The 15,389-nt window shown below is 38.0% G+C and overlaps 1 protein-coding gene across 1 annotated transcript in view; it reads left to right on the plus strand.

Annotated features, from left to right (window-relative positions):
* Window positions 1-15,389, plus strand: part of mettl3 (methyltransferase like 3) — a 41,015-nt gene continuing 25,626 nt past the window's right edge. Inside the window, exons 1-4 of the mRNA XM_051922301.1 lie at window positions 1-337; window positions 13,749-13,948; window positions 14,126-14,695; window positions 14,801-14,976. Coding sequence (XP_051778261.1) covers window positions 235-337; window positions 13,749-13,948; window positions 14,126-14,695; window positions 14,801-14,976 — 1,049 coding nt within the window. The 5' untranslated portion in view covers window positions 1-234. The remainder of the gene's footprint in view (window positions 338-13,748; window positions 13,949-14,125; window positions 14,696-14,800; window positions 14,977-15,389) is intronic.

The raw sequence follows: 15,389 nt of genomic DNA on the forward strand, positions 1-15,389 counted from the left end.
GTACTTTTGATTTTGAAGGAAGGGGGTCAACATGCCGAAGCACACAGATTGAATGATTTCTTTTTCTAGACACTGCATTTTCTACTTCTTTCTGCTGTTTTGTTTTAACACCGTCTGGATTTATGTAGATGCACAAGGAGAATATGCTTTGGAATCGGGTTAGCCGCCGTGCGAGCTGAAACGTACTTTATTTTCATTGTGTAAATTTAAGTTTTTATTTTTATACGCCTCAACATGTCGGATACCTGGAGTGATATTCAGGCTCACAAGAAGCAGCTGGACTCGTTACGGGAGAGGCTACAGAGGCGGCGAAAGGAAAACAGCCAGCTTGCATTAGGTAAAAAAAGCCGGAGATCGTGCTTATTCTACACACTGACAGCAAACCTAACTGTGATTTACTTGGGGGGGCGCCGGCCCAACCGTGGTGTTCCGTTTTGCGCCGATTCGTAGAAAGGCGTCCAATAAGCTTTAACAAGGCTTTGCCTTTTATTTTTTTTTGTTTATTTTATGAAGACACATCTCACATTAAAGCAACAAGAAACCACAGTTCCAGCATTATTTACCTTTCATACACGCACGTGTGTGTGTGTGTGTGTGTATATATATATATATATATATATATATATATATATATACACACACACATTTATTTTACCATTTTTAAACCAAAGTGACTTCAGCTTTTTTTCTTGCAGTCAAACGTCATTTCGCAGAAAAAAACAATAGACTGGTTTCTTCAGATAGCTGTTTCATTTGAACATTTTTGAAAAAAACAATTGAATGCAATTACATTGCAACCCAAGTGGAGAGAATAACAGGTTTCACTGGTGTGTGCTAATGCAATTATAAAGCTTTTTCTAATTTACTTTACATGTTTAATTAGGGATGAGGTAAGGGAGTTGACCATTAGGGCACTGAAAGAAAGGGTGCTGAAAACGGGGCTTTGTGGCTATATGTGAATAATAAATTAAAAATCATTTCAGAAGTAATTTCAAGCAGTAATAGCCATTATCAACAGTAGTAATGCTTTGGCAGCATTATTACATAAATGTAATGGTATCCTGATAAAACACACCAATTTCTATCATGAACAATAACATTTTAGCAGTGTGCCCAGATTTTCACAAATACAATATATAAAGAGTGTAGTCAATGTTCAGATGTATTTCTGAAGCTGATTTAATTGAGGTTTTGGCTAACATTTTCCCACTGGATGCCCCACCCGTCACTAACCCTGGTCTATTTTTTAATGTTTGGATCTGACACCAGGTTTGGCTGGTTTGCATACATTTTGGTTGTATTCCAGAGGGTGAAACAGATGATGCAGGCTTTGAACCGAGATGTTCATAGGGAATAATTGAGAAAAATGGTAAAGTGTGCATATGGTGTTTATTGACTTGGAATAGGGTTATGGTGAAGTGCCATATTTAGGGATCTGGAGGTGCATGAGAGAAAAGGGAGTACCAGAGACATATGTGATAATTGTCCAGGTTATGAATGATAGGAGGAGAAATGGAGTAGGGGTTATTCTGAAGGAACAGCACGTCAAGAGTGTTTTGGAGGTGAAAAGAGTGTCAGACAGAGTAATGATTAAGAAGCTGGAAATTGGAGGTGTAATGATGAATGTGGTCAGTGCATATGCCCCGCAATTTGGGTGTGCAATGGGTGAGAAAGAAGATTTTTGGAGTGAGTTGGATGAAGTGATGAACTTTGTACCCAAGGAACAGAAAGTGGTGATTGGAGCAGATTTCAATGGGCATGTTGATGAAGGGAACAGAGGAGATGAGGAGGTAACAGGTAGGTATGATGTCAAGGAGAGGAATGAAGAAGATCAGAGGATAGTGGATTTTGACAAAAGGATGGACATGGCTGTGGTGAATACATACTTTAAGAAGAGGGAGGAACATTAGTGTTACGTACAAGAGTGGAGGAAGATGCACACAGGTAGATTACATCCTGTGCAGAAGAGTCAATCTGAAGGAGATTGAAGACTGCAAAATGGTGGCAGGGGAAAGTGTAGTTAAGCAGTATAGGATGGTGGTCTGTAGGATAACATTGGTGATCAAGAAGAAGAAGAGAGTGAGGGCAGAGCCAAGGATCAAATGGTGCAAGTTGAAAAAGAAAGACTGCAAGATTGAGTTTAGGGAGGAGGTGAGACAGGCACTGGGTGACAGTGAAGAGTTACCAGACAGTTGGGAAACTACAGCAGATGTAGTAAGGGTGACAGCAAGAAGGATGCTTGGCGTGATATTTGGACAGAGGAAGGAAGAAAAGGAAACCTGGTGGTGCAATGGGGAAGTACAGGAGAGTATACAGAGGAAGAGGATGGCAAAGAAGAAGTGGGATAGTCAGAGAAATGCAGAAAGTAGACAAGAGTACAAGGAGATAAGGCACAAGGTGAAGAGAGAGGTGGAGAAAGCTAAAGAAAAGGTGTATGATGAGTTGTATGAGAGGTTGGACACAAAGGAGGGAGAAAAGGACCTGTACCGATTGGCTAGACAGTGGGACTGAGCTGGGAAAGATGTGCAGCAGGTATGGGTGATAAAGGACAAAGATGGAAACGTACTCACAAGCGAGGAGAGTGTGTTGAGCAAATGGAAAGAGTACTTTGAGAGGCTGATGAATGAAGAGAACGAGAGAGAGAAGAGGTTAGATGATGTGGAGATAGTGAATCAGGAAGTGCAACGGATTAGCAAGGAGGAAGTAAGGACAGCTATGAAGAGGATAAAGAATGGAAAGGCCGTTGGTCCAGATGACATACCTGTGGAAGCATGGAGGTGTTTAGGAGAGATGGCAGTCGAGTTTTTAACCAGATTGTTTAATGGAATCTTGGAAAGTGAGAGGATGCCTGAGGAGTGGAGAAGAAGTGTACTGATGCCGATATTTAAGAATAAGGGGGGTGTGCAAGACTGCAGTAACCACAGGGGGATAAAATTGATGAGCCACAGCATGAAGTTATGGGAAAGAGTAGTGGAAGCTCGGTTAAGAAGTGAGGTGATGATTAGTGAGCAGCAGTATGGTTTCATGCCAAGAAAGAGCAACACAGATACAATGTTTGCTCTGATGGTGTTGATGGAGAAGTTTAGAGAAGTCCAGAAGGAGTTGCATTGTGTCTTTGTGGACCTGGAGAAAGCATATGACAGGGTGCCTTGAGAGGAGCTGTGGTATTGTATGAGGAAGTCGGGAGTGGCAGAGAAGTATGTAAGAGTTGTATAGGATATGTACGAGGGACGTGTGACTGTGGTGAGGTCTGCAGTAGGAGTGATGGATGCATTCAAGGTGGAGGTGGGATTACATCAGGGATCTAATTAGATAAAACCTCAGAATTAGGTGAACTAGAAAGGGTCTATTATGTTTTTAACATTATATGTTAAGTTTTTTCACAGCTAACATAAAAATGGCATAGTGTTATTTTTACATTCAAAAGACATATAGTTCTTATTGAATGCATCATTTATGAGGCTCGATTGTCTTCAACTTGCTTATCTTCCTTTATCAGCCAAAAATATGTCCTACAAAAGTCTGTAAAGTTAATGAGTACATACTGAAGCTGAGGTAGAAATCAGATTTGCTTTACAATCAGTTACTATATAAAACAATGTTGTGATTGTTTTAACGTGACATTCTAAACCCACTTGGTTTAAATTAGTGTCATGGCAGGTCAGAGCCTATCCCAGTACCACTTGGTGCCAGCCCATTGCAAGGCCCATTCGTATACACGTGCATACACTTCCACTTTGCTAAATAAGCTAAGCACAACCTAAGAACATAAGAAATTTGACAGACAAGAGAAGACCATTCAGCCTATTAGCTTTGTTTGTTCAGCTTGTTTCCCAATATGTCCTCCAGATAATTCTTAAAGATGTCAAGGCTTCTGCTTCAACTACATGTCTTGGTGGTTTGTTTCAGACAAACAATTCCTAAAGTAAAGAAGTGCTTCCTGGCTTCAGTCCTAAATGCACTTTCCCTTAATTTCCACTGGTGTTCCCAAGTATGCGATTCATCGTTTAGCTGACATTATTCCGCTGGATCTTCTTTATCAATACAATGGAGGATTTTGAACACCTGGATTAGGTCCACACACAGTCCCTTCCTTTCAAGACTAAACAGTTTTAATTCTCTGAGTCTGTCCTTAATTCCTGGGATGCACTTTGTTGCTGTCCTCTATGCAGCTTCAAGTTCTGGTATCTTTTTTTCTTGTAGTGTGGTGATTAGAACTGCAGACAGTACTCCATATGCTGTCTTATTAGTGCATTATACAGTCTGAACATGCCATCCCTCAATTTATATTTGACAATTTTTACAATATAACCTAAACTTCTTTTGACTTTAAATTTTTTATGCACGTTGATAGATAATAAAAAATGATGTGTCACATAACCTCTACATCCATTTTAGAGGTTGCTTCCTTTAGGACAGTGTCATTTTGTATTTATAATTGATGTTTTGCCCACATGTAACACTTTCCTGCATTAAACTGCATTATCCAAGTGCTTCTCCATTTCAGGAGCTTCTACAGGTCTTTTTGAATTGTTTTGCTGCCTCCTTATTGTCTGCCATTCCTCCCATTTTAGTGCCGTATGCAAATTTTGCAAGTTTGCTAATTACAATATACTGGGGTCTGGCTGAAGACAGACTCCTGAGTGATCCCACTGATGACATAACTCAATGTGGTGCATTTTCCTCTTATCCGTACTCTCCAGTTTTGAAGGTTAACTCTTCGGTTACAACTCAGATGATGTGGGAAAGAAAATGCAATGAATCATGAGATGAATGTGCAAAGTCTATGTGGACAATGTCCGGGCATGGGATTCAAACCCAGGACGCTGTGAATCCTTTGCAGTAATTGCAAAATTTAAAAAAAAAAAAAAAACCTTATACTATAAACATGTAAAATTTTTACTTTCTGTGTAATTACCATACTAATGACTAAAACTTCGAATGTGCACTTATACACTCACATGTGTTCCAAAACACTAGCAAGATTTACATCCTAAAATTATAGCAGTGGTTCTAAGTAACACCATATCCAGTACAGTTTCCTATCTTGCAAAACAAGTTTTTAAAATTCCCCCTTAATGTTGTGATATTAATGGTTTTATCCATCCATCCATCCATCCATTTTCCAACCCGCTGAATCCGAACACAGGGTCACGGTGGTCTGCTGGAGCCAATCCCAGCCAACACAGGACACAAGGCAGGGAACCAATCCTGGGCAGGGTGCCAACCCACCGCAGGACACACACAAACACACCCACACACCAAGCACACACTAAGGCCAATTTAGAATCGCCAATCCAACTAACCTGCATGTCTTTGGAATGTGGGAGGAAACCGGAGCGCCCGGAGGAAACCCATGCAATTAATGGTTTTATAAACCAATAAAACAAGAATTACAAAATATTAAAGGCAGTTGCTAATAGTACACACACAAGAGTTCAGTGTGTTCAACTTCCAACAGAAAATTGATTAAAGATTTCTTTATATATTGAATATATCAGTTGCATTTGTTGTTGTTACTTTTTAAAATGTCTATTGATAAGTGACTTGTCTTAAAAGCAAACTCAGAGTTCAAAGTGCTCTGTGATTTTTACTATTGACTCTTAAATTTATTTGTTCAGTGTTTGTCTCATAATAAAAGCTTCTTAGATTTTTGTTGATAGATAATGTATTGGAGCTAATTAAAAAAAAAAAAAAAGGAAAACAAAACTCTATCACTTTGGGGCGGAGTGGTGGCTCTGAGGCTAAGGATCTGTGCTGGTATCCAGAAGGTTCATATCCCCGTCACTGCCAAGAGAGATCTTACTCTGCTGGGCCCTTGAGCAAGACCCTTAACCTGTAATTGCTCCAGGGGCGCTGTACAATGGCTGACCCTGCGCTCTGACCCCAAGGGGTGTGCGAAAACTAACAAATTCCTAATACAAGAAATTGTATAAGGTGAAATAAAGAACAGAAAAAAAATTATTAACCCTGCTAAAATAATTTCTGGGCAGCATGACCCCAGCAACACTGGGTACAAGGTAGAAGGTAACCCTGGATGTTTGTTGAACCATCATAGGAGACACTTACTCATTCAGGGCCACTGTGGCATCACATACTAGTCAAAGGTAGAAGGAAACATGCAATATATACAGGTGCTGGTCATAAAATTAGAATATCATGACAAAGTTGATTTATTTCAGTAATTCCATTCAAAAAGTGAAACTTGTATATTAGATTCATTCATTACACACAGACTGATGTATTTCAAATGTTTATTTCTTTTAATGTTGATGATTATAACTGACAACTAATGAAAGTCCCAAATTCAGTATCTCGGAAAATTAGAATATCAATTAAGACCAAAGCAAAAAAAAAAGGATTTTTAGAAATGTTGGCCAACTGAAAGGTATGAACATGAAAAGTATGAGCATGTACAGCACTCAATATTTAGTTGGGGCTCCTTTGGCCTGGATTACTGCAGCAATGCGGCGTGGCATGGAGTCGATCAGTCTGTGGCACTGCTCAGGTGTTATGAGAGCCCATGTTGCTCTGATAGTGGCCTTCAGCTCTTCTGAATTGTTGGGTCTGGCGTATTGCATCTTCCTCTTCACAATACCCCATAGATTTTCTATGGAGTTAAGGTCAGGCGAGTTTGCTGGCCAATCAAGAACAGGGATACCATGGTCCTTAAACCAGGTACTGGTAGCTTTGGCACTGTGTGCAGGTGCCAGGTCCTGTTGGAAAATGAAATCTGCATCTCCATAAAGTTTGTCAGCAGCAAGAAGCATGAAGTGCTGTAAAACGTCCTGGTAGACGGCTACGTTGACCTTGGACCTCAGAAAACACAATGGACCAACACCAGCAGATGACATGGCACCTCAAACCATCACTGACTGTGGAAACTTTACACTGGACCTCACGCAACGTGGATTCTGTGCCTCTCCTCTCTTCCTCCAGACTCTGGGACCTTGATTTCCAAAGGAAATGCAAAATTTACTTTCATCAGAGAACATAACTTTGGACCACTCAGCAGCAGTCCAAAGGCGAGACGCTTCTGACGCTGTCTCTTGTTCAAGAGTGGCTTGACACAAGGAAAGCGACAGCTGAAACCCATGTCTTGCATACGTCTGTGCTGGTGGTTCTTGAAGCACTGACTCCAGCTGCAGTCCACTCTTTGTGAATCTCCCCCACATTTTTGAATGGGTTTTGTTTCACAATCCTCTCCAGGGTGCGGTTATCCCTATTGCTTGTACACTTTTTTCTACCACATCTTGTCCTTCCCTTCGCCTCTCTATTAATGTGCTTGGACACAGAGCTCTGTGAACAGCCAGCCTCTTTAGCAATGACCTTTTGTGTCTTGCCCTCCTTGTGCAAGGTGTCAATGGTCGTCTTTTGGACAACTGTCAAGTCAGCAGTCTTCCCCATGATTGTGTAGCCTACAGAACGAGACTGAGAGACCATTTAAAGGCTTTTGCAGGTGTTCTGAGTTAATTAGCTGATTAGAGTGTGGCACCAGGTGTCTTCAATATTGAACCTTTTCACAATATTCTAATTTACCGAGATACTGAATTTGGGACTTTCATTAGTTGTCAGTTATAATCATCAACATTAAAAGAAATAAACATTTGAAATACATCAGTCTGTGTGTAATGAATGAATCTAATATACAAGTTTCACTTTTTGAATGGAATTACTGAAATAAATCAACTTTGTCATGATATTCTAATTTTATGACCAGCACCTGTATATCCATTCTAACCCTTACCAGCAACATTGCAGAAAATGTCAACATTGGAAACTACGATTTCTATCAGCACTCACAAAGTTTAAATAAGAGCTAAGGCAAAAACATAATGTCATCAAAGGTAGCAACTGCTGTGTTTTTTTTCCCACTTTTCTCAATCATTTTGGGATAACAATTTCATTGTCTCAGCATTAATCTTAGAGTACGTCTTTTTGTCTTATTTTAGATTGTGCTTAGACTTGACGCATATACAAAACTCACTTTACTTTCATTTATTTTAATCTGGAATATTTTCTGAGAAATGTATGGGTCCAGTAGGGGTTTATACAGTGATGGCAAACACTAAAGGACCAATCTTCCTTTCCCTCTGCACGACGTGAAGAAACACTAAAAAAATTCCTAAACACAAATACCTCTCTTAAGTAAGTTTCACCATTGCAAACTCACATTCAAAATGTAACGTAACGTTTCTAAAATAAACTCCACTGTTTTGCTCATCTTTACCTGATAATCTACAAATTGAGATTTGGGCAGCCGGACAGTAATGTGCTTGACCAAGTGTGCATTATATTTGACTGTGTACAGTACACCATACAGTACGTGGCAATAAATCTGAGATAAACAGATTACACTACATTTTTTTTATCAATGCATAGCTTTGCATTTTGGAAAAAGTCAACACTCTTATCTAAGCAGCATATTGTTGTTGTACAATAAAATTACAAACCAATAATATCCAAAGCAAGGAAGTCAAGCAGAGTCCAAAAGCCTCCTGGTTTTAGTTTAGACTTTTATTAACGATAATAAACAGTCATGCTCTGTCTGCGTAGAAAACCTCTGTTCCTGGGCTGAGAGACATTTATATACATAACTTAATGTAGATAAGATACTTTGACACTCCTGTTTATGCTAATTGACACCATCTAATGGCACTGTTCCACCTTTGTCCATTAATTTTCAGTCAAGGTCACTTTCCATTATGCCCATTATTTATTATGTTAAAAACTAGCACCTTTTAGTATATTGCCATCTTTGACTCCTATCCTTTTTAACTGCGCCTTCTTATGGCTAATTCTCCACCCAGTCTTTGTCATCAGATATCATGGTATCATTTTATATTGGTAGAGGGGTTACATATAAGACTCGGTGCATATCAGTGTTTTAACTATCTAAGGCTCAGTGCTTAAACTGTTTTGGTAAGAATTCAATATACTTTAAAAGTAATAATGTCCTCTTAGGTACAGAATCACATAATAAGATAAGTGCTTAATTATATTATACATTCTAATTTCTGTACATACTATATTCTAATTATCCAGTGTGTGATCGTATATAAAAATATCCAGTAAATATTTATGTAGATATGTTTCCAAATTAATTGGTCAAGCCAAACCACAATTGAACAGACTAAAGCATGAATTTTTTCTATAGCTGTTGAAGATTCTGTTTTTCTGAATGAGATAGAAAGAGAACAGGTTGGTTTTGAGTGAGTAAAAGTAATTACCTGTACTTTTATTTTATTTTTTTGGACATTTTTCAAACCCACTGTATAATAAGGCAGTACTAATTTTAGGCTTTGATATTATTGCAGAGTTGATATTTTTAACAGTTTTTATCTTTAAATTAATCAACTTTAAATCACCTTTGTAACACTATAGAGTACTGCTGTTTTAAACCAACACTACCATCACCCAACACCACGCCTTTGCCACCAGTAAATAACTAACCGGTGATTCACATCACACTAGAAGTGAGACATGTGCATGGCATAAGCCCTCATCCATCTATTTCACACGGCCTCTGCTCTACTGAAACACTACAACCACGAATAAAAACTGCAGTCTTCATAGTTTTCTTTTGTATGAATTATTCAGTGTTCATGTATGGGGTAGACTGCATTACCGGCCATTTATTTTAATTTGTTTAGCAGGTGAATTGAGATTTCTAATTACAATATCAGGGCTTCCGACTGCTACTAAAATGGTCACAAATGCAACCAAAAATAGGCTTTGACGATTGTCATTTATACTTACTGTAGATAAACAGTGGTAAATTAAATAATTGAAACTTTAAACTAACCATATTGTAACAGATGCAAAAGGCCTTTTTATTGTTAAACGGATGTGCCATTAACATATGTGTTGGCATGGCAGGGGTGGGTGGTGGCTGGATTCCCCCTTGGAGATCTACAAGTCATGTTCCACAAAAGGTTGGTTTATACTTGATGCAGGGACGCATGGTGAAAATGAAATCAGATTGGTGATGCACATGCAAAAATATTTTTTAACTATGGTGAATCTCGAAGAGAGGCTGGTTATGATGAACGAAGAGCTGAATATGACATAGCAGGTCATCAAAATGCGAGGTAGATTTGCAAAAACATTTGAAATTCATCTGCCCATCATGTAAGTCCACTCTTATGAAGATATCTGTGCCCCATGGAGTTCAGTTGTTCTTTCTGACTTGATTCATGTGTACTATGTTGTGATTGTCACAGATCTTCTTGTGTTTGTGCAGCTTTATATGTTGTTTCTCTTTTGATTTTATGCATACTCCATGCAAAATGCTGGCCTGTCCTTCAGTAAACATGCCTGCTGTTTGTTCACGCACAGCGATGTCATTAGGTCTGTGTTTTAAGATTGAAGGTGTATTATACGTTATTGTTGCTTTACTGGGGTGTGCTGTGATTAGTGGTGAACAGTAAACTTTGTTAAAATGTTTCGATAAATACCATTTTGTTAGTTGTTACTTCAGTCACTTTGGCATGCGCACGATATGTTCTGTTACCAATAAATTCTTCAACGGGAGCTCATCAACAGAGAAACAAGGAGAATAAGATTTCATAAAATAAATAATAGTAATTATAATTAATAATTCATTAGTTGACATCCAGTAATTCTGTACAAATACATTTAAAAGACAAATCATTAAAATGTTTTTTTTTTTTTTTGGTGAAAAAGAGGAAAACTAAAACATTTCCACGGGAAAGGCTTTGTTGTGGAGCTCAGATGTCGTATGAATGATTAAAACCATGTGAATTAAACAGTTTAAGTTCTATCAAAAAAACAAAAAAAAGAAATTCCCTTGCCTCTCTTAAATTGGGGGGGGGGGGGGGTGTCTCATTTTCAAAACAGGAGTCATTATCCTCTAAAACTCATTTTCTAGTTGATCTAGTAGTTCTAGCTGATCATGGCAGATTAAACACTGGAAAACACTGCAAAATAAATACTGGGTAATTAAAATATTGTACAGTGTCTTTAAGAAGCTTATCAGGCAGTCTTCAATTGCACGTCCATATCTACTGTGCCACTCCATCCCTTTCCACAGTAGGGTCAGTTATTTCCACAGCTGAGCCTTTGATGTAGAAATATGTGCCCCTGTAAGCTGCTTGTAAAACAAACACTATATAGCTAAACTTGTTCAAAATGTATTTTAAAAGACAGTAGACAGTCTTCTATTTCATATTTAATGTGCCTCTCCATTCCATTCACTGGAGGGGACACTTATTTCCACAGCTGAACCTTTGTTGTTGAAATGCTCTTCTGTTTACAAAATGAACACTGGACAGCTAACATTGAACTAAACATTTTTAAAAAGAATCTACTGTCACTTTTTTCACCGTGCCTGTTTGTCCTATCCACTGGAAGGGACACTTATTTCTGCAGCTGAGGAAAAGAAGACCAAATTGCACTGAATGGCTTTTTGACACTGACATTCAGTGACAGAGACTTATAAAATACACTATGGCTGCACATACAGAAGTGTGAAAGATACTGTGACATTCAGTTACCCAAATCATCAAGATGGACTCAAAAGTACAAGGGAAAGATGCTCTGTACAGAAGGAAAAGAATTAGGCACACATACGTACATAGAGGATGGAAGGGTACCAGACTGAAAGATTAATATTTTACACATTTGATTATTTGGTACCTAAATCAAAGCTATTGGCTCCTAATTTTTTCTGGCAGGAACCACTGGCTCCTTGATGTGAATTTTTGTCTGGACCCCTGATTATTGGATATTTAACATTTATTTAATTTGTTTTGAATTAACATTTATAAATATGCTGTCCTGGTGATCTTTGTTAATTTAAGGTTATTAGAAGTCAAATATACAACCGTATTACTTTGTGAGCAGAAGTTAGTATTTGCAAAATTAAATATAAATAAATGAAATTAAAATCGGTTTGATTTTTTTATAATGCCAGATTTTATAAGGAAATATTACTTCACTATTTATTCAGATTGAAAGTTGTTGTTTAACATAGCTGAAATGGTTCAAGAGCTTTGTCTTATATAACACAGCATGAGAAAGAAAAAGACTGGTATGTTTCATTATAAAAAGAAAAAAACAGTTTCCTTAGCTAATTTTTCCTTTTAATAATGTGAGATTATATGTCTACTGTATATAAAGCTGATCTTTAATTGTTAATGTGTTTTGGGAATATATTAAAGTATTGAATATCTCATTTTGGGTCAAAATAATCCTTATATCAGTTAACGTCCATATCACCCAGCCCTAATACAGCTGAGTTTGACAAGCAATATCAGCAGAGGTTTCTTGCTTCTCTATATTCTGTTTAATTACATTTGTTTTTGAATACAAATCTGCCCCAATTAGCTATGGTGAGAGAGAGAGACAGCCCGAGTTTGTAGACTACTAGATGTGACAAATTGTACAATTCATATTCAAGTTGTAAAAACCAGAGCAAACTCGATAACTTGACTAAAATTTGAACTTATGTGGTATAGAAGTTGTTGTACAAACTTGATGTTTTCTGTGCACCATCAGTTGGAATACAGTTTGTACCAACAAAATGCATTGCTTTTACATTTTTAGAGATGGTACACTGCAAGCATTAGCAATCCTACAACAGTTTTTGTACCTGTTTCTGTGCTTTGTTCAAGTTTAAGTCAGATGTTTAAGTTAATTGTGGTTTTCGCAAGCAGAAATTCTCATATTTCATCAGTGCACAAAAACAAGCAAATCATATGTGGCCTCAGTGTACCTATTATATATCACAATGAAAATACTTGGTACAATCTGATACTCGCACAATGTCTCTTCTGTATGACATGTCTCCATGTGGTTTCACAAATGAATGTGTGAAGTATGCATGCTTTTTGCTTGAAAACAGTGAACAACTTCAAGTAAAGTGTGAAAGCCCTTGCCTGTCATTTAGAGAGGCATGATTTATGCCCTCTCGACACTCCCAACTAGTTTTCCAGATATAATGGGAGGGTATTATGAAAGTGAAACAAAGTACACCCTCCAGAGCAGCTCACTTTTAAAAGGAAAAGGATGCTTGTTTTTCATTTCACAGAAATCAGCAATTTTCTTTGGAAATAATACAAATAGTATGCTCCCAGAGGTGATGTGTGTTTCACAAGATGGTGATCTGAGAACTGACCTAATACTGCATAGTTTATAGTAATTCAATGATGAGACTTACTTTTTAATATTTAAGCTGTAAGACACAAGTGAATGTATTTCAAATTTGCATATGAATGTAATAGTCCATTAATTCCAAGTACATAGTAAGTTACATAACATTTTGCATAGTAAATCCCTTTATGAAGTTAACATAAAAGTTTTTTGGTATCTACTACTATCTAATGAATCTATCGTTTCAGGTTTTGATCTCACTCCTGGTTGGTATCTGTGAGGGTTTGGATTGGTTCTCACTACATTCCAAAGTCAACTGGTGATATCAGGTTGACCCAGTGTGAGCCCGGGTATATGTATGAATGAGACCTGCAATAATATTTACAAATAGACAGCGGCCAAATAACCTTTACCCTGTAAACAGGCAAACTATACAATCAAATTAACCAGAAGATAAAAAATATACCATCAGCTTGTAGAAAGTGCTTTCTTTGCAGTGAATGCTTCACACCATTTGAAAGAGTTATGTTTTAAAGATGGAACTAAAAATAAATAAATCGGCACTGCAAAAACAGTGTACCAACACACTGCTCATTCCAGTCGTACATTTTCAATGTGTGTCTTCTGTTTTATAGATATTGTAAATCCAGATGCCAGTCTCACTCGAAGTGATAGTCCTGGTCCTCCAGCGGCTCAGAGCCAGTCCAGAGCTGCATCTGAGAGCCAAGAAATCCGAATTGACCCAGAACTGGAGAACAGACTGCTTATGCACCTGTCAGATCTGGGGCTTACACTCCCCACAGATTCCATCACTATAAAGAATGCATTATCTACGGTGAGGTTACCATATCTAAACATGTTAATTTTAGAAAAGGCTGTGTAATTTAAGTAATGTGCTGTAAAAGGATTTGTATTTAACCAGTGATTGTAAGCCAACCTGTTACATTTTAATCTAATCTGAAATTTCATTTTCTTTTTGTCCAAATCTCTTTTCATTTCTACCCAACTAAAGCCAGAGCATCCAGTGAGTCAAGCCAGCATTGAAAGCCTTCTCCTGAAATTTTCTGCACAAGAACTGATTGAACTTCGTCCCCATAGTGCTTCTCTTGACCCTAGCCGGCCTACACCACCAACATTAGTGACTAGTGCAGACCACACTAAGTTGTGGGCAATGATGGGGGCAATTACAGGGACTGCAGGATGCATTGGGGCAGGCACAGTCAGTGGTAGTGGACTGAAACGCAAAGGAACAGACCTTGATGCCATGTCCTCTCCATCAAGTTCATCATCAGTTGCTGGCAACTCAACTCCATCATCTTTACATTCCCACCTCACTGGGAGTGTAGGCTTGCCACCTATATCTTCTATTTCCTTTTCTCCTTCCCCCTCACTCCTTCATCCTTCTTCTCTTTCTCCTTCACTTTCTTACTCCTCTACTGGAGATAAAAAGGGTTCAGGGACTCTAATGGATGTTCCTGCAACAAAGAAGGCCCGTAGCAACAAGCAGCAGGCCTCAGACTTGGATCTGGAGATTGAAAGTCTACTAAGCCAACAGTCGACAAAGCAGCAGCAAAGCAAGAAGGTAGCTGTACACACATATGGCACATTTTATGGTTTGCCTACTTTCTTGTGCTTTTCTCACGATTAATTTTAACCTTTTCTTCCTGCTGCATGTGGAAAAAATTAGGTCAGCAGAGAGATTCTGGAGCTTTTGAACACAACAACGGCAAAAGAACAATCAATTGTGGAAAAATTTCGATCACGTGGTAGAGCACAGGTGCAGGAATTTTGTGATCATGGAACCAAGGAGGAATGCGTGAAAGCTTGTGAAGGAGATTCGCCTTGTCGAAAACTTCACTTCAGGTACCTACAGGATTTTAAGTACACCAAACTGAGAAAGGGGTTGAAATATTACACCCACAAAGTATAGTCTACTCACGAATGTTCCATGTAAAATAGCGAGGTGCATAACAGTAAAATGTTCTTTTATGCAAGAAAACAACAAGCTATGAAGCCAGACAGAGTTTCATGACCATTTCTTTATCCAGTCTACAATGCAGGAACAAATGTTTTTCAATGACAAGTACAGGTCCTGGTCATAAAATTAGAATATCATGACAAAGTTGATTTATTTCAGTAATTCCATTCAAAAAGTGAAACTTGTATATTAGATTCATTCATTACACACAGACTGATGTTTAATCAAATGTTTATTTCTTTTAATGTTGATGATTATAACTGACAACTAATGAAAGTCCCAAATTCAGTATCTCAGA

This window comes from Erpetoichthys calabaricus, chromosome 2 (genome assembly GCF_900747795.2).
Source record: "Erpetoichthys calabaricus chromosome 2, fErpCal1.3, whole genome shotgun sequence".
NCBI classification, from domain to species: Eukaryota; Metazoa; Chordata; class Cladistia; order Polypteriformes; family Polypteridae; genus Erpetoichthys; species Erpetoichthys calabaricus.